General features: G+C 39.5%; 2 protein-coding genes across 2 annotated transcripts; both read right to left on the bottom strand.

Annotated features, from left to right (window-relative positions):
• Positions 1-7,016: 7,016 nt before the first annotated feature.
• On the bottom strand, positions 7,017-9,800 carry LOC131239315 (uncharacterized). The gene is made up of 2 exons (XM_058236961.1): positions 9,642-9,800; positions 7,017-7,704 (listed from the first exon to the last, which is right to left on the bottom strand). The coding sequence occupies exons 1-2, from the start codon at positions 9,727-9,729 to the stop codon at positions 7,403-7,405; spliced, it is 390 nt and encodes a 129-aa protein (XP_058092944.1). The 5' UTR covers positions 9,730-9,800; the 3' UTR covers positions 7,017-7,402.
• Positions 9,801-10,179: 379 nt separating this feature from the next.
• LOC131241376 (aspartokinase 1, chloroplastic-like) lies at positions 10,180-14,755 on the bottom strand. The gene is made up of 6 exons (XM_058240192.1): positions 14,674-14,755; positions 11,893-12,020; positions 11,673-11,780; positions 11,388-11,483; positions 10,976-11,092; positions 10,180-10,290 (listed from the first exon to the last, which is right to left on the bottom strand). Exons 1-6 carry the CDS (start codon positions 14,753-14,755, stop codon positions 10,180-10,182), a joined length of 642 nt encoding a protein of 213 aa, XP_058096175.1.
• Positions 14,756-18,657: the final 3,902 nt, after the last annotated feature.

Genomic DNA, 18,657 nt, shown 5'->3' with positions numbered 1-18,657 from the left:
GTTATCTGTTAAAATAAATGGAAGGAGAGGATAAAATATATAAAGTACGGTGGGCCTTATAGAGATCTTTTATAGGGGTAAAAAAACCTAATAATTTCATAAGAATGTACCTGGAGATGTGAAGTGCCCAATTAGACATGAAATTTTCCTAAACCCCCCGTTCCCATTGTACAACATCCCATTGAAATCCAAGAACCACAAACATCAAACATCATTCAATGCCCTTGAATACAGCCAAGAAGCCAAGAAGCACAATCTGCTTCACCCATGGCTGTCCAAGAAACACAACCTGATCAAGAACCCCTCAAAGAACCACAATGTGATTCTGCAACCAACAAGAAACACAACCTGACCAAGAACCCCTCAAAGAACCACAATGTGATTCTGCAACCAACAAGAAACACAACCTGACCAAGAACCCCTCAAAGAACCACAATGTGATTCTGCAACCAACAATATATGCAATCTTTGCTGAGTGGTTTCAGATGATGCTGCCACGCCAAAAACATGCAAACATGCAATCTTTGCTCAGGTGTCATGGGAGCAACGTGCCCTGTGTAAACCCTACCACTCATCAGGTGTGAAACACATGAACATAGGAAAGAAAAGCGACAAACCCCACAGAAAGGTGCGGCCCACGCGATGTATAAACTGCTGGTGGTTTTTTTTTTTTTTTTTTTTAAGTAAACCCACTCAGGATGACGTGGATTACGTACTAACCCCCATTGGGACTGGCCGTGGTCTGGGTGGATCCCTAACTTTGGGGCCACTGAGATGTATGTTCCTCACATCCATACCGTTCGTCCATTTTCACAGTTCATTTTAGGGCAAGATCCCAAAAATAAAGCAGATCCAAATTTTAGGTGGACCATACTACAGGAAACCGTTGTGATTGAATCCCCACCATTAAAATTTTTATAAGGCAGCAGTAATGCTTATCTGCCATCCAACCTATTGATAAGGTCACAAAGATTTGGACGAAGAGACTGCATAAATATCAGATTGATCCAAACCTTTTCTGCGCCTTATAGCGGACTAAGCCCCCCGTTTGTCAAATCTGTAGTCTAAAGCCTGAATCTGAAATCTGAAGTTGAATCTGAAATCTAAAGCCTGAATCTGAAATTTTGAGTCAAAAAACTTGTTTGGTAATTATGGCTGAAGTCTAAAAATTAAGTACTAAATTTGAAACAACATGTTTGTTAACAAACATATGAATTGCCTGAAATATGTTGATTTGACACATTTGCCCCTATTTCCTGTTTGGAAATATTTTACATTATAAAGAAATTATTTTTTATTAAATGAAAATAAAATTATTCTATTTAATTCAAATAAACTATAAAATACTTAATAGAAAATTAAAATGATATGTAAAAAATAAATGAATTGAACGGACGAAACACATACATCATGGGGCCTCACATCCCTTCGAGATTATTTTAAAGCATTGTCCAAAAAATGAATCATATCCAAAACTCAAATGAACCACACCAAAAATAGTAGTGGGATAATGATTTTCACCGTTAAAAAACTTGCAAGGCCCCCTATAACATTTATTTCCATCTAATGTATTCATAAGGTCAAAAATATCTGGATGAGGAGGAAAAACAAATTTCATAGGAAAACAATAATGATTGGATATGCATCATTAAAATCCTCCTAAGGCCCATTGTACTATTTATTTGACATCCAATATTTTAATTAGGTCATACAGGCCCAGATGAAGGGGAGCAACAAAGATCAGCTTGATCCAAAACTTTTATGGTCCCCAAAAGGTTTTTAATGGTCGACGCTATTCAATACTGTTTCCTGTAATGTGGCCCACTTGAGATTTTGATATATCCAGTTTTTTATCCCATACCATGAAATGATCTAAAAAAATAGATGGACGGCATGGATGAAACACATACATCATGGTAGGGCCCACAGAGCACCAACCATCAGCCACTGGGCGGTGGCAGTGGGAGTAGCCAGTCCGTTCCCGTAACGGACGAGGATTTCCAGCGAAAGTCTTTGGCAGGAAGTTCCTGCTCTGGGAATGCATGGTGGGGGCCACTGTGATGTTTATGAGAAATCTAACCCGTCCATCCGTTTTTCTAGCTCATTTTAGTATATGTGACTAAAAATTAGGAGGATATAAGACTCAAGTGGGCCATACAAGATGAAACAGTGGGAAAGGAATGTCCACTGCTGAAACCTTCCTAGGCTCCACCTTGATGTTTATATTCCATCCAAGCCGTTTATAAGGTCATTTTCATTGGGATGAAGTGAAAATATAAAAAATTAGACTGAGACAAAACCTTCGTGGCCATATAAGTGTTTCAATGGTGGTCACTAAATCTCTACTGTTTCCTCTCGTGTGGTCGATTCGAGTTTTGAATATACCTTATTTTTGGCTGCATATCCTAAAATGATCTCTAAAGTCGAATGGACGGTGTGGCTCAAAAACATCTCAATGGGCCCCATCCAGATTCCCTATGCAGGAGCTTCCTGCAAAGGCTTTCGCATGAAATCCGCGTTCGTGCTAGTGTACTAACCCCGCCCGTACTTGGCTCCGAACAGGCAGTTATGTGGGCAGGCCCACCGTGATGTATATGTACATCCAAACCGCCAATCCCTTTTCTCGCATTATTTTAAGCCATGAACACAAAAATGAGGCAGATCCAACACTCAAGTGGACTACACCAAATAATAATCTTGGTTGCATTAAAAAGAACCAGTTGCATTAAATGCAAGAGTCATCTGTGATGTGGTCCATTTGATCGTTGGATTTGACTCATTTTTTGTTTTAATGCTTTTAAATAATATGAGAAAAGGGGTAGAGGGTTTGGATGTACAGATACATCACGGTGGGCCCGCCCACAGAACTGCCCGTTCAGAGCTAGGGACGGGCAAGGGTGGTACGCAATCTACGTCCAAATGGTTCAAAGAGGTCAAAGTTACATGGGCCACTGTGATGCTTTTTTACCATCCAACCTATTCATTAGGTCATATAGATATGGATGAAGTGAAAACACAAATATCAGCTTGATCTGAAACTTCTCCAATTCTCAAGAAGTTTTTAACAGTGGACGTTCAATCCCCACCTTATGGTCCAATTAATCATTGGACTTGCTTCTTTTATCGGATCACACGTTAAATTACCTGAAAAGGTTGATGGACGATGTGGATCAAACACATAAATCATGGTGGAGCATAAAGAAGTTTCAGTTGATTTTGTATTGCGTAGACAATTGAAAAGAAAAACTTTTCATAGTAACTTGAAAAGGGGTACTTTTGGAAGCAAAAAAAATTTGTTTAATGAAAAATCATGGAGCTCATTCCGCATTTACCATTAAGCCAGACTCCTATCACGGAAAGAATTCAGTGAAAAACCACTTAGCGCTTTCCGTCTTTCGCGTTAACAACGCATTAACAAGCACCACTAAACACGAAAATTTTTCCCATTCCGCGTTAAGTGTAAAAATTCAGCGTTAACAAACACGGCCTAAGTTACTATGCAATCAGAAATGGATGGGCTACTCCCCGCCACCCGCTAATGGCTGGTGGTGGATGTTTTGTGGACCCCACCGTGATGTATGTGTCTCATCCATGCCTTTCATCTATTTTTAAAATTATTTTATGATACGCAACTAAAAATGAGGTACATCCCAATCTCAAATGCACCACATCACAGTAAAAAGTGTTGATTGAACGTTGACCATTAAAAAATTTTTAAGGGCCATACAAGCTTATATTTATTTTTTCCCTTAATATAGGTCTTTATAACCTAATAAACATACTGGATGTCAAATAAACGGTACAATGGGCTTATGAGCATTTCAACGGTGGATATTCAATCACTATTGTATCCAATCACCTGAGATTTATATCTCTCTCATTTTTGGGATCAAACACTAAAATGATCTTAAAAAATAGATATACGGCATGGATGAAATACATACATTATGATGGCCCCACATAGCATCGATCACCAGCCACAGCCTATTGGCAGCGGGAGTAGCCAATCACTGTGCCGGGACCAGGGCAGGATTCCGCATTTAAAGTTACTGTTCGAAGATAGACCAACTGCCTCGACCGTTGTTGCTGGCGGACGCGGATTGCGTCCTACCCTAGCCCGTCTCTAGCCTCGAACGGGTGCACATATTAGGTACTGCGCCCCGCCTGTTCGGAGCTCATGACAGGCGGAGGCTGCGGGGTCACTAAGGGGCCACCATGATATATGAACTTTATCCATACTATTTATCCATGTTTTCATATTATTTAGGATAACTATTCTGAATCCGTGAAACTTCTAAGGACTTCTCACATAAATATCTTAAATCAATGAGGAAAATAAGAAAATAGAAATAATTATAGAAATTTGTGATAAATTAATTGATAATGAAAAACAAGCTTACAACCTCTTCAATAATAACATATATTTTATGAAGAAGTTTCGGAATTAAACTATAACTAAAACTAGCTGAAATCATGACTTACTATAAATAGCAAATTTACTATTTATAGACTGTCGTTGATTTTTAATAGTGCGGATGGTTTTCGGAAAAAAAAAATAGTAAATGTCATATTTGGCTGAACCATGATGTTCCCCTGGCTATTCTAAGCACTTTTCATGTTGGGCGCAACTCTTAGAGCCCAACAGATGAAGAGTTATACACAATATAAAACTTACCATAAATAGTAAAAACGAAATTAAAATTGGACAATCTGATGGTATTTTGCAAATTTAGCATGCGCAACCTGGTGTAGCAAGTTAGGTGGCTAAAGTAGCTCGTCCTACCCAAAATCAGATATGGCACGTTAGATAATTTATTCCGGTTTGCGAGATACATCTGTTTTAGGTTATGATGGTCTAGATCACCTCCATTTCCGATCAGGCCTTTTTTGGTCCATCTTGGCAATGAAATTATCCACAACCCCCCTACATCTGGTCCACATAAAATTTGGATATGCTTCATTTTTGGGATCATGCTCTACAATTAGCTTTCAATAAGGATAGACGGCGTGGATGTAGTCACATACATCACAGTAGACCCCACATTAAGGGTCCCACCCACGGCGTTGGATGCGGGGTCTCACTTAATCTGCTCCCCCTGGCAGGAACTTTTTGCAGGAAATCAGGGTCCGTGGTGGACGATTAGCCTTTAAACTTTCCAAATGTACACAGAATGATGATGGCATGTACGGCCAATGACTATGGGAAGTGGTGGATTAGAGAAGCACCCGTGATTGTGGGCCCACCTTAATGTATTGGTTTCGGGGAATGGGCCAAAAATGAAGCAGATATAAATCTCAAGTGGACCACACCACAAGAAACAGTGATGATTGAATGTTTACCATTAAAAACTTCCTACGGCCACCATCATCGTTATTTGCCATCCAAGCGGTTGATAGCGTCATCTAAAACTTTTGTGCCCCAAAAAGTTTTTAATGGTGGGCGTTCAATCACCACTCTTTACTATGGTGTGGCCCACCTGAAATTTGGATTAGGCTTACTTCCACGGATGGACAACGTGGATATAAAACACATTTATCATGGGGGGCCCCATTGTTACAGATCTACGGAGTCCGCGTTCATGATTGTTGGATGTGCGGTGGACAGTGGCCCGTATGTAAAAGGACTCAGTTGAGACGTCCGTTGGACGACCGCATGATGTTGATGGAAGATGGGAGGTGGGCGATATGTCTTAAGGCGGGGAAACATGGAGCGTTGAATGAGGCTGTCGGATGATAAGATTCTTCCATGTTACAAACCGAAAATGGACGGTGGCCAGGAACGGTCTGAACTTTGAAGGGAGAAATATTGGGCTGCCAAGAGGCTCAATTTGGGCCAAGTTAGCCCGCAAATGGCCCAATTAAAAATTTGGAAGGTCATTATTCCATGGGCCTGAAAGTTAAGCCCAAGACCAGCTCATGTTAATTTAAGCACTAAAAACAAAGTAGATACAAGTGCCACACCACAGGAAGCAGTGGTGATATCCAAACTTTCCTAGGGCCTACTATGATGGTCCTCAAAAAGTTTTCAATGACAGCTGTTTAATCCTCACTGTGTAGCTTAATTGAGCCTTGGAACTGGCCCATTTTTGGGCTTGTACTCTAAAATAATATGGCAAAATCGATGGATGGTGTGGATAAAACCCATACATCGTGGTGGCCCCTCACAGCCTCTCCCTTCCTAGGGAGGGGTAGTACCCAATCCGCATCCCTGCATATCCTTCAATTTTATAGTTTGATGATTATTTCTGTATAATAAAATGAACTTAAAAACATACAAACAAAAACACATCAGTGTGGGCCCCATAGATTCCTAACACCGCAGCTATGCGGTAATGTTACCATGCAATCGGGAGAAGGGGATCGGGGGTACTGCCCTTGGACCAAGCTCGCTCTTCTGTCCCCCTAATGTGGTAGGATATGATTGGAGAGATGTGACCAACATAAAGCACGTCTGGAAGTTGTTCTGTCCAGTAGACTGTTGCATCTTTAACAACAGCCTACAATACAATCAAATCCGTGCAATTGGGAGCAGTACCCAGTCCAATATGATAGGGACGCCAGATAGGCCAGATCGTCCATCAATAATCAACCCCAGGATGGCAATTCTCCTGCTAGGGTAGAGGCTAGTTTTTGATAGCCCACGGTTAGATGAATAACACACATGCAACTGCTATTCATCAGAAGATAAAATCTAGGCTGTCCAATCGTTTTGATCAACCGGACTTCAATGCATGACAAGGATTGCTTGCTGTGGGGTCCACAATAAGAAATATTTCTTAACAGCCCAGTTTGCTAAGAGTGCCTTTCACAGGCAGCAGATGGACATCTTACTTAGACCATACCATACCATACCATTGTCTAGAGATAATGAATCCCCACCATTGAAAACTTATTCTATCCCATCGAATTCTATAAATCCCATCAAAACCTTTGATAATGTAATAACGAGCTGCTGGATGAAGTCCCCAGACACATGGAGAACCCCCAGAAGTTTGAACCTACTACTACTAGATGGGTTGACTAGTCAGTGTAAAATGTTTCATATGGTTTAATCCAACAACTGAGTTGTGGAACTGCATCATTTTGGGAGGACCTACATCCTCTACACCATATATAATCCATCACTGGAAGTGCTAATTTCTGGCTAACAACAACATGCAAGGCCAAAGGCTTTGAGCAAACTTTACAACTGTTGAGTTAAGTTAAGAAGACCTTATACAAACATGACAAAATTTTCAACTAAAGAGCAAACTACCCTATTATTTCCTGATTGAACTTGTCCAAAAAAACCAAATTACTAACTTCCAATCCAACTCATCTCCACCAAGAAAAGTTCGGTACCAACATCCACTCATGCTCCAGAAAAAAAGTTCTCCCATTGATAGACGAGGGACATCCACCATCATCTACCAGCGGTTAATTTGTAAATGAAAGCTAACAGGGCAATTAAAAAAGCCAATATGACACCCGCACGTGCAAAGATACCCTGCAAGCCCTTAACATCTTTGGAATCAAACAAAGCATGAATTTTCCTGGGATAAAAGTCCTTTATCAAGAGAAAGTTAAGCAGAGCTGTCTTCAGGTCCGGCATGTTGCAAGGAATTGTGTTTGAGTCCAGCAAGTGGGAAGTAGAGGCCAATCTGCAGTCCGGCATGTGGGAAGCAGAGGCCGACACTTCCACCATTTTCATTTCACGTGAACTTCCTGCCAACACTGGCATAAGGTGAGTCAATGACCCCCATCCCTTAAGATTATCTTTTTAGGAAACTGATGATTAAAATCAGGAAAAGAAGAAGAAAAAGAGCTGACATTCATCACTGCTGATGGATTACAATGGAGCCATGCCCTCAGGCCTCAGTTGACAATTTGAGAAAGTAGATAATGAAGCAGAAAATAGGATGGAGCTTTACCTTGACAAAGGTCACCCCTATTCAGTATCCCTCACTAGCATGCACAATACCAAAGAAAAAAAAAAATTTACTCCATAGCCAGGATTCAACGCATGCAGGTCATATGGTTTGGTAGGCATAAGGTTGATAACAAAACTAAGGTCCTTTATGGGAGGCGCCTAAATATGAGTTCATCTCATTTAATCATTACTTGTGTGCAAGAGATGACAATGATTGCTAGTTATGAAGATTATTTTTAATCCATACCAAAAGGAAATATGATACTAGATTAACTAAAGTGAGATGAACTCCTTTTTTCAGATGTATTTTTACCAAGATTATTTTAATCCTCTTACCAAAAGGAAATATGATCCCTAATACATAAGGATTAACTCAAATGAGCTACTCAATTGGTGTGCTTCATAAACTTACGTTTTTTTGTTTTGAAAAAAAAAAAAAAACACACTAAAATGAGACGTTCATTTTTTAGGTGTCTCCCAAACAGGCCCCAAGGATAGAAAATAATCTTGGTTAACCAACAATCACCGATCTCTAATACACAATGATGATATATGCTAAGATGGGATGAATTCAGTTTTTTAGCATCTCCCAAACAGATGCCCTTATTGGTTCAACTGATCAGGCAGTTCTACGTCATTTTCTTTGGGACCTGTTTGAATATGGTGACATTTAAACCCCCTTTGTCCTTGGCATGTCCAATGGATTAGCTTTTTAGACGGGAAAAAGAGCTGCTTCTCTAAGAAACTGACCACGGATGGTTAGTTTTCATAGTGCAAGTTGTTTGATTTGCTTGTTGATTTCCATAAAAATGAACCTAACACGTTTGGATTGCTGGACATAAAAAAGTAGTCAAGGAAAAGGGAATGTTGCGTATGAGAAAACTGTAGAAGAGGATTTTTCTTTTTTAGGTCTGGGAAAGGTAAAAAGACGACATTTTACTGAAGAAATCTACAGAACAAGAAACCGATTCCTCATCCTGTCTCCCTGAAACAAGAAATTGATTTCCTTTCCTCGGCTACTAATCTGATTTCAACCATTCAAACAGGCCTCAACAGTCAACAGTGAGAGTTGCCTGGTGTTAATGTGAAAGGAGTGTCATAAGTAGCTTATCTTAGTTTCTACTTGTCAACCAAAAAGTAGAAAAACATGTTTGGTTTCCAACATCGTAAATAATTATCTCTCAAGTTTGTTTGGTTTCCAACATCATAAGTAATTATCCCTCAAGTTTGTTTGGTTCCCCTCACATCCACCATACATCATGTGGGACCAACCACTGATTTGAACCATTCACTGTGTGAGCCCCACCTTTCATGTGGGTCGTCCATCATACAGGGCCCACCTTGGATGTGGGCCATTCATCATTATGGCCCAACCTTTAATGTGCACCATTCATCATGTAGGGCCCACCTTTGATGTTGATCATCCATCAAGTGGGGTCCCACCATCAATGTTATTGTCCAGGGCCCACCTTCAACATCCACCGCCCATCATGTGGAGCACCAACTTTGATGTGGATGATATGTCTCGATGGAGGAGCATAGTTTCGGTCTCTAGATGGGCGCCCTCAGAAACCGGGAACCTCTTGTCATTTTCTAACAGGATGGGCTGATTATACGTACCTCAAACAAAATTTGCAAAGCCGATAACTACTAGATAGATTTTAAGTATCAATTCACAGAAAGGAGAGATAAATGCTACATGATAAAGAATTGTGCCACATCTAACTTGTACCTGCATGGCCATTTTGGAATGCGTCTGCTTTATTGAGTTCAGAGAGAATCCCCATCTCGAAAACGTCGAATGAAGCGCCCTCACGCATTGTTCCGTTTCATTGTCATTCACTATCAAGGAAATGTTCACCTGCTAGCAGGAACAAGGGCCACGTTGTTTAGGTTGTCAGTATTTTGTTGACATTGGTTTCGTGTGTGACTAGGCAAAAGCTTTGAGGGATCCAATGTCAACATAATACTGACTTCACTAGTTGCAACCACATCTACAGAGAAACCCAATTTCTCAAAGATGGAAAAGACCTGTGTAAGAAAAGGCAACATGAATCACATTTGGAAGATACAAACGAAAGCAGGACTGAGAGGGAATAGATCTAGTGTGTTAAACTGGTTTACCTTCTTAAAGAAATCGTGCTGACCAACTGCTCGAGTGCTCGTTATATCCAGCACAGTGACATTCCGCTTCAAAGCTATGCTGGTTAGTACGAAGAAGATCTCGTTGACAGTAGTAAAGATGAAAAGTACGTTGCTACAAGCCTTACTCATATAGCTCTGGTGATGAGGATACGTAGAGCATTAGGGTTACAAAAGTTCTTGACCCTAACAGGAATATCGGCCTCTCTAGCAGGTCGCATGGATTGCGGATGCAAAACCTACAATAAAGGACAATATATAATTATGATATAATAAAGATGGCAACAAATGACACCCCTCCCCGGGATTACCCAATGCACATGGTTTGCGGGTGATTGTGTACATCCACAAGGATTAGTCTCGCCTAAAAAAAGGGGGTGGGGACACCCTGTCATCAAAAAAAAAAAAATGACACTGGGATTTTAGAGAAGAAGAAAGGAGCGCTAAACATCAACATTGTCATCTTCATCATCATAGCGTCATCCCAGAAATTTGGGGCCAGCTAGCTTTAAAATTCCACAAAATTGGCACAGAGTAGAGACATAAAGGTAAATTCCCATTGGCAGAAAATCACCTCTAAGAAAATAATAATAATAATAATGTGATAGGGATCAGGCTGTTTAATGCACCAGATTTATGTGCTATAGAATTGACATGAGACCACTGATGCTATATCATTTGAAGTTTTCTATTTTATAAGTCCCTTTTATCTCCATATAAAATGCTCATCTTAGTCACAGGTTCTTGCACAACTTACATGTGAATACACGGCAGACAGGTGCCAAATCAGAATCGCTTATCAGGCTGGCCCCACCATGGATGCATGCATTAGGGTGGCCAACCGATCCTAACTTTTAACTGCTGAATTTGGAGGTGGTGGCTGTTAGTAAGTTTTTATTTTTACTTTTACCCTTTGGAACTCACCTGTGCACCGAAATATGCAAGTTCAGCTGCTTCATCAAATGTGAAATACGGTACAGGTTCTGCGCGCTGGTAAATATTAGGATTACAGGTCAAAAAACCATCCCCATACTTCCACACCTGTTATGAATTAAAAACTGGGTTGTCATGAATGATAAACTAAGTTGAAACAAAAAAAAAAAAAAAAAAATAGCTCAAGCAAAAAGTTAGAAAAATAAATGCAAACTTTAAGGTAGTTCTCCACTAGTTCTAATGATATGGTGTAACAAAACAAGAGAATATCAGATGTTATCTTTCAAATCAAAATGGGATGTGGTTATGATTATCCGAGAAAAAAGGGGCCAGTGGTTATGAATCTCTCTCCATATGTACAGACAAGTCTTAAATTCACATGCGCTAAGGTTTTGAACTAAACCTGAATTTCTCGTAAACCCAAGGCTTTGCCAATGGTTGTAGCTGTCAAATCACTCTCGCCCTTTCCTAATGTAGTTACGGCCCAAGATTTCTGTCCCTGCAGTTAGCAGATTATCAAGATGAGAAGCTGCACCGACAATTGAAGTTGAAAATATAACAGAATCAGTTCTTTAAGAAAAATTGTATGAAGTTACTCCCTTTATCAACTACAAAAACTGTATTTAAAAGAAAAGGGGACCACTTTGCAATAAGGCAAAACGAATGAAGCAGATCTGCAGTAAAGGACCTTTCCGAGGAAGCCAGTAACAACAGGAATCGCAAGATCACTTATCCAGTCTCCACGCAATCTCTCTGCAACAGCGGGATAAGTTGCATTTCTACATTGTGACACGCCCTAAGGATATGGACAGCACGGTATGTGCCGAGAAGTTTAAATAACCTGATAATTACATCTATCACATTTTCTTACATAATCAGTTCTACTACTTTAGACCTATCTCAGATACAATGATACCAACAACTGTGAGAAGTGTATGCCAAAAAATGGAACTGTCTTCCTGCAACCAATTCTCAACCACTGATCCCACTGCAACGCCCACAACGAGGCTACCGACAGTTAACAAAGCTGCTTTTCCTGCCAAGGAAGAGGGGGAAAAAAAGCTATTAAATATCTAGGAAATGCTGGAGACCACAGCGGGCCGTCGAAGCTATAAATGGTCTAGAATTAGACTCTGCTTGGGTTAGTCAATAGAAATTGTTGTTAGTACTACGCCCGGGCATGTAGAAAAGGAATCAAGAGAAGATGGATCAAAATATATCACGTACAACATTGAGAGAGAAGAAAGAGTTTTTTTTTTTTTGTTGGTGCGTGAGATTGAGCGATTCAATGAAATTCCCTTTGATCTGTAGCTGCTAGATTGAACTTGAAGTGTTTGCGATCTTTAAAGATTTCTGTTAGAAGCAGAGAGGATTTTGTATTAAGCTCTTTTTATTGTATTTCGGACTTTGGGGAAGCCTAAATTCCGTCATCTGGAGAAGGATTTGGTCAAACAATAGATCTGCAAAAAATATAGTAGGAAGAGAATGTATTTCTAGCATTTTTGGCAATGGCAGCTTCGTTGAGTTTTGGCGGCATTGAAACTCCTTGTGTTGGATTCAGAACGAGTTCGCTGTTGATTTCATCGAGAAGGATTAAGTTTGCAGCATCTATAGCTTCGCCTGCTGGATTTTTGTATCAAAGAAGAGTCGTTGGCTGCGCAAGTAGAGCCTTAAAGATGCAGTTGTGTGAGAGGAGCTACTTCTGTGGTTGAGAAGTCCAAGACTGTGCAAAGTTCCAATGGAAGTGTGGGGCAATTGAGCTGGCATCAGCTAAAAGGATGAGGGAAGTTGCAGAACTTATTCTCTTTTAAATACCGAATAGCGTGTAGCGTAGACTTCACCTCTCTGAAGCCTGAGGCATAAGCTACATAGCGCGTGGCATAAGCTACACACTACTACACTTTTAATCAATGTTGTGCTTGGTTGCACTGAATTCATGACATTCTGCACCAAATTAAGCTAATTAATAATGAAATTTTTTTAAAAAAATCATGATATTTGGTGCAATGAAACGCAACATTAACTAATAGGAAAGGGCAATGATTAAGTATAAAAGTAAAGAAAGAGCAACGAAACTAATTTAATATTGTTACCTATATTATTTTACTAAAAGCACTGAAAAGATTAACTAATTTTTATTGAAAATTGAAAAAATGTAACAAAATCATTGAAAACATTACTTGATTTTAGGGTTGTAGTGAAAAATAACTTGTAATGTGAGCTATGTAGCATATAGCGTAGTCTATGTAGCGTGAAGCGTATGTAAATTACCACATAGTATAGACAAATTATCATGTATCGTAGGCTACATGTGACTTAAGCTATTTTCATAAGCTACGTAGCGTTAAAGCTAAGCTACGCACTACAGAGCGTAGCTATTTAAAACACCGATATTATATATATATATATATATATCTATATATATATATATATATATATATATATATATATATATATATATATATATATATTTTAATAGAATGATTGTAATAAGCCCATTGAAGTATATACTATGGCCAAAAATGAAGAAATTTTGAGCCTTGGGTGGGCCACAAATGTAAGATCACAAACAAGCGAATCTTTGATGTTTTTTAACCGTCCATTTAGATGTCTAACATATGGATGGTTCTGATCATTCTACTGATGTGATTTTTGTGTCACAGCCGATAATTAGTTTGCTTGGGGGTATCATTAGCGTGCCACATGTGCAGTGGATTAGTAGCCTAATGACACCTTTGTTACACGCGAAACTCTTCTACCTTTAAAATGGAGCGAAAAAGGCATTTCCTTTGGATTACTCCGGAATCACAACATTTTGCTGAGATTTCATAATGCACTAAAATACAATATTTGAAATACCTCCGATTCCATTTACCACAAATTCAAGTTGTCAAACGCAAGACTTTGCTACTAGGATTTGGAATACACCCATTTACCTCTAAATCCAAGGTGCCAAACGACCCCATATATTAACACCACTCGTGCAGTCATGTGCCAAAAGGTGCCTTCCAAACTACACGTTAGCAACACTACTGTGTGCACAATCGACAAAGGGGAATCAACAAACAATTCCCATCTCGAGAATGGAATTCTAGACGGGCCTAGGGGTGGCAATTAGTAAGCCAGCCCAACCATGTAGAACCAAGGCCAGGCCCGTGCCAATGATGAATGACCCAGCCCATACTTTTGGCACTAAATTATTTTGTGCCTATTTTCTGTAGTACATCCTACCTACAGAAAATGTGGGACACAGCATAAAAAAGCGCGTGGTGTGAAAACCAGGATGGGAAACTAATTAGCAAGCTACACCGTTGAAATTACTCGACAACCAGTGGTTTGAATGTGCATTTGTGGCCCACCTAATAAGTGATAGGTCTGATTTTCGCCCCAGTGGCCAGCCCTATAGGGACAGGCAGGGCCTTTTTAGCCTAATCAGGGCCAGGATCAGGCCAAGGCTGGTGCCTTTTAGCCTGCTTAGGGCCAGAGCTGAGGGGATTGAACCAAGCTATGGCCAACCCGGCCCAGCCCATTGCCACCCCTAGACGAGCCTGCTGAGCACAAACAGCACACAATGTGCTACCACCAGGCCAAAAGTGGAAAGGAAGTAGCTGCAAGGAATAGCAAGGAATCTGTGACATATGTTTATCAAGTGGCAGTAATATGCCAACACAATCACTCCCAACACTGACCTTTTGCTGAACCGTTGTGCATAACTAACAGGGAAATTTTCAAACAGCTGGTCTCTAGCATGCAGACAAACTCGCTAGGCATGATTAGCAATTTTGTATTAAAAAAAAAAAAAAAAAAACTTAAATTAGAATATGAGGCCTAAAACAAGTGATCATGAGACAACGTACTTGGTGAGCTTTAGCATCAATTTTGTTCAAATATGCTGCAAAAAATCCTTGTTGACATGCACTCTCCAAATGATACCAAATAGTCTTTTGTACGCCGAGTCATCTCCTTCATTATAGCAATCCCTTTTAGACCTTCCTCCAATTCATCTAGCAATGCTGTGATGATTACAAGACAAGAAACCAATATAGTTAGGCATCCTCATAAAAATCATCAACATCAATGAAACAAAAAATAGAGGCCAAAATGAGAATCGAACTCAAAGATATGATAATTTCAATCAAGCAAAATATGTCTGCACCATGATGAACTCCATAGCAACATAAATCCAAAGTTTGAAAATCATATAAATTTAAGCAGTTTTAAGTTAAGCCCATTATAATAGGCTATTGACGATACAACATTAACATTTAAATGGGAGAAAAGACATTATTTTCTTGGAAGAGCAGATACCTTGGGGTGTACTCAATAAATTTGGCTGTCTCTAATATCCAGGTCGATCATGCCTCTTTTACATTGTCATATCGTAAGCAAAGGTTGGCATGTAAGAATATCGCCAGAAGGACAGTTAGACAAAATCATTTCTTCATCTGTGATGAATCAAACTCTCTATGACAAAAAGCTTTGGTTTTCTGGTTATGAGGAAGAGATACCATGTGGGTGTAATTAGTTGTCAATATGGATTCTTGCTTGTGGAGAAGGAAGCCCAGGGGAGACAATGATTTGTCTTATCAAGATGTGAGAGGGCCATTGGGAATTTAAAAGGGTTTCTTTGACAAACGCTTCAATATAGCAGCTACATATCGAAGGGAATTTCATTGAATTGCTCAATCTCACACACCAGCTGCAGCAAATTCCACAACACAATCAAACATCCTACATTGTCCTTCAAAAAACCTAGAAAATTCGCAAAAACAAACGAGAAGGGGAAAAAAAAGAAGATATAATGGAGAACATTAGGGCTTGTTTGGATGTAAATTGGGTAAGTGAGAAGTTACTTACAGGGAAGTCACTTACAGGTGGTGTTTGGGGGAGAAAAATCACCTGTAAGTCACTTACAGGCAAATCTACCAAAAAACTGCAGGGGGATGGGGGTGGGAAGTCACTTCCTTATAAGTCACTTACAGGCTCAACGGTCAGATTTTTAAAAAGAGGGGAAGAGGGAGAAACGCACCAACCCACCAAATCTCTCTCCGTCTCTACAATCTCTCGCTGTAGTTACTGCCTTCCGTCTCTTCTCCTCCTAAAACGTTTGGGTTTCATCTACCCTTTTTTTCTCCTTTGAAAACGGGAGTGGTTTGACGTTACTCTGTAAGGCACGCTGGCATCCAAATAATCACTTATACGCATCTGCGTATTTTTTCACATGTGTCATGGGCCTTTAATCCGAACGGACCATGTGATGCAGCATCCCATGAAATCGTCAGGGACTGTGGCCTGTGGTTGGTGATCCCGTAGATCGTTTATCTTATTGGTCTCACTGTGGCTTGTGGTTGGTAATCCTGTGATGTACTCGCAGTGTTGGTGAATCTCTTAGATTGCATAGTTAGAATGCAAGTAATTTAACGATCTACATCAGTGTTGGTGAATCTCTTAGATCCTGAGCATCAAACTCCTCATTAGAGAATGAGAAAAACTTTGATAATAGAGTGAGATTGATGATGTGCTGGCCCTTGGAAATTACATTAGATTGCACAGTTGGAATGCAAGTAACTTAATTATTAGATTTTCTATTAATGTTTTTAAGTTTATTTTCAATGCTTAAATTGAGTTATTACTCCAATTTATAAATTTTTTGAATTCGTGGGCCCACTTAATGATTGGTTTAGCTTAATAATTATCTCAAATATTCATCTTGATGGGCTTAACAAAATAATATATTTGTTCCCATGTTTTTTTATATGATTATAACATTTTAGAACGATTCCCCAATCTAAACAATGCTGGATGTGAATATACAGCTTTCTACCTGTAAGTAACTTACAGGTTATCTAAACAAAAAAAGTAACTTACCTGTAAGTGACTTACAACTTACATCCAAATAGGTTACTTGTAAGTAACTTTCACCTGTAAGTCACTTACAACTTAAAAGAACTTACAGGCATCCAAACAGGCCCTTCGGGTAAATACAATGCAAACTTAGAAGAAGAAAAAAAAGAATAGAAAAAGGAAAAGATAGATTCGAGAATTACCTGCAGATGAGTGGGAAAAGCTTCAACGGCTTTTGAATGAACGATGGTACGAAGATATTACGGGGATGTCTGCGTGCTTGAGTATTTATAATAGGAGAAGGAGACGAAGGAGAGTGGTGTTTTGGAATGGACGGTCCAGATTGAATAAGCACGGCTTCTGTAACTATTTGGCTACTAAAGTGCCGTCACCAAGTTCTGTGGGTCCATCATAATGTATGTTTTGTATCCATACCGTCCATCCATTTCGAGAGATCATTTTAAGGCTTTAGCCAAATCCGAAGTCCATTTGGAGAGAGATAATTTTAGGGCTCAAAAGAATTATCCAAATCCAAAGTGGAAATAGACCCCCACAGAAAATAGTGGGGCCATGATGCCCATCGTTGAAACCTTACTGGGCCCAACATGATGTTTATTTGAGATCCAACCTGTTCATAAGTTCAAAAGGACATGAATTAAGGGAAAACACAAATATAAGCTTGATCGAAAACTTCTGTGGCCCTCAAAAAGTTTTTAATGGGAGACGTTCAATCCCAAATTCCCAACTGTTTTCTATGGTGGGGTCCACCTGATCTTTATATCTGCCTCATATTTTTTCTCATGTCTTTAAATGATCTCTAAAACTGGATGGTCGGTGTAAATAAAATACATCATAGTGGGCCATAGAACTTGGTAACGGCACATGAGTACCTATTGAAGCGTTGTAGCTAATCCGCGTCCCGTTTTGTTAGACGAAATCGATTGCGTACTGAGTAAACTAAGTTCGTCCCACCTTGATTGTATGTGGTCTATCCACGCCGTCCATCGGTTTTTTCATCTAATTTAAGTGGTTAAGCCCAAAATCGAAACATATCCAAACATCAAGTGAATCATACCATAATGATTTCCACCGTTGAAACCTTGCTATGCCCCACATTGATGTTTATTTGTCATCAAACTTGTTCATAAGATCACATAGATATGGATGAAAAACACGTATATAAAATTGATACAAAACTCCTGTAGCTCCTAAGAAATTTTCAACGGTGGACATTCAATTCAACTGTGTTTCCAGTGGTATGGTCCATTTGAATATTTTACATGCTCAAGCCATAACATTATCTAATAAAATGAACGAATGGAGAAGATAAAATACATAAATTATGTGGACCTCACATAGTTCACTCGGTATGCAAAGCATAGTTACTCAGTTACTCACTAGGCAATCCCCTTCCTTGTCGAAGGGGTAGCAGATGAAAATTGGATTACGTAGTGAGTTACTTAGTGCGCCTTTATTGCAATGAGTAAACTCAGCAGGGACCACTGGGAATGTTCGTGGTTTATCAAACACCGCCCATCCATTTTTCACCTTCGTTTAGTGGCTGATCCTAAAATGTAAGCATATCCAGAGCTCGAGTGGACCACACCCACAGGAAACAGTGGCAATAATGATTCTTTAGAACTGATCGATTTAAAAAAATTGGACGATCTTTTAGATAGTCAAATGATACCCAAAAGATATGATTTCAAAGTAATTTAAAATTCTTTAAATTATGTTTCTAACTATGAAAAGATCATCTAAATCATCCATGTAACAAGAGAGCTATGATCTTTAAAAGTTGGGTCAAAATTGAGTACACTCGTGTGAGT

The sequence above is a fragment of the Magnolia sinica genome, chromosome 3, assembly GCF_029962835.1.
Source record: "Magnolia sinica isolate HGM2019 chromosome 3, MsV1, whole genome shotgun sequence".
Classification (NCBI taxonomy): Eukaryota; Viridiplantae; Streptophyta; class Magnoliopsida; order Magnoliales; family Magnoliaceae; genus Magnolia; species Magnolia sinica.
The sequence above is the reverse complement of the archived record's forward strand: the minus strand, read 5'-3'. Positions and strand labels throughout refer to the sequence as shown.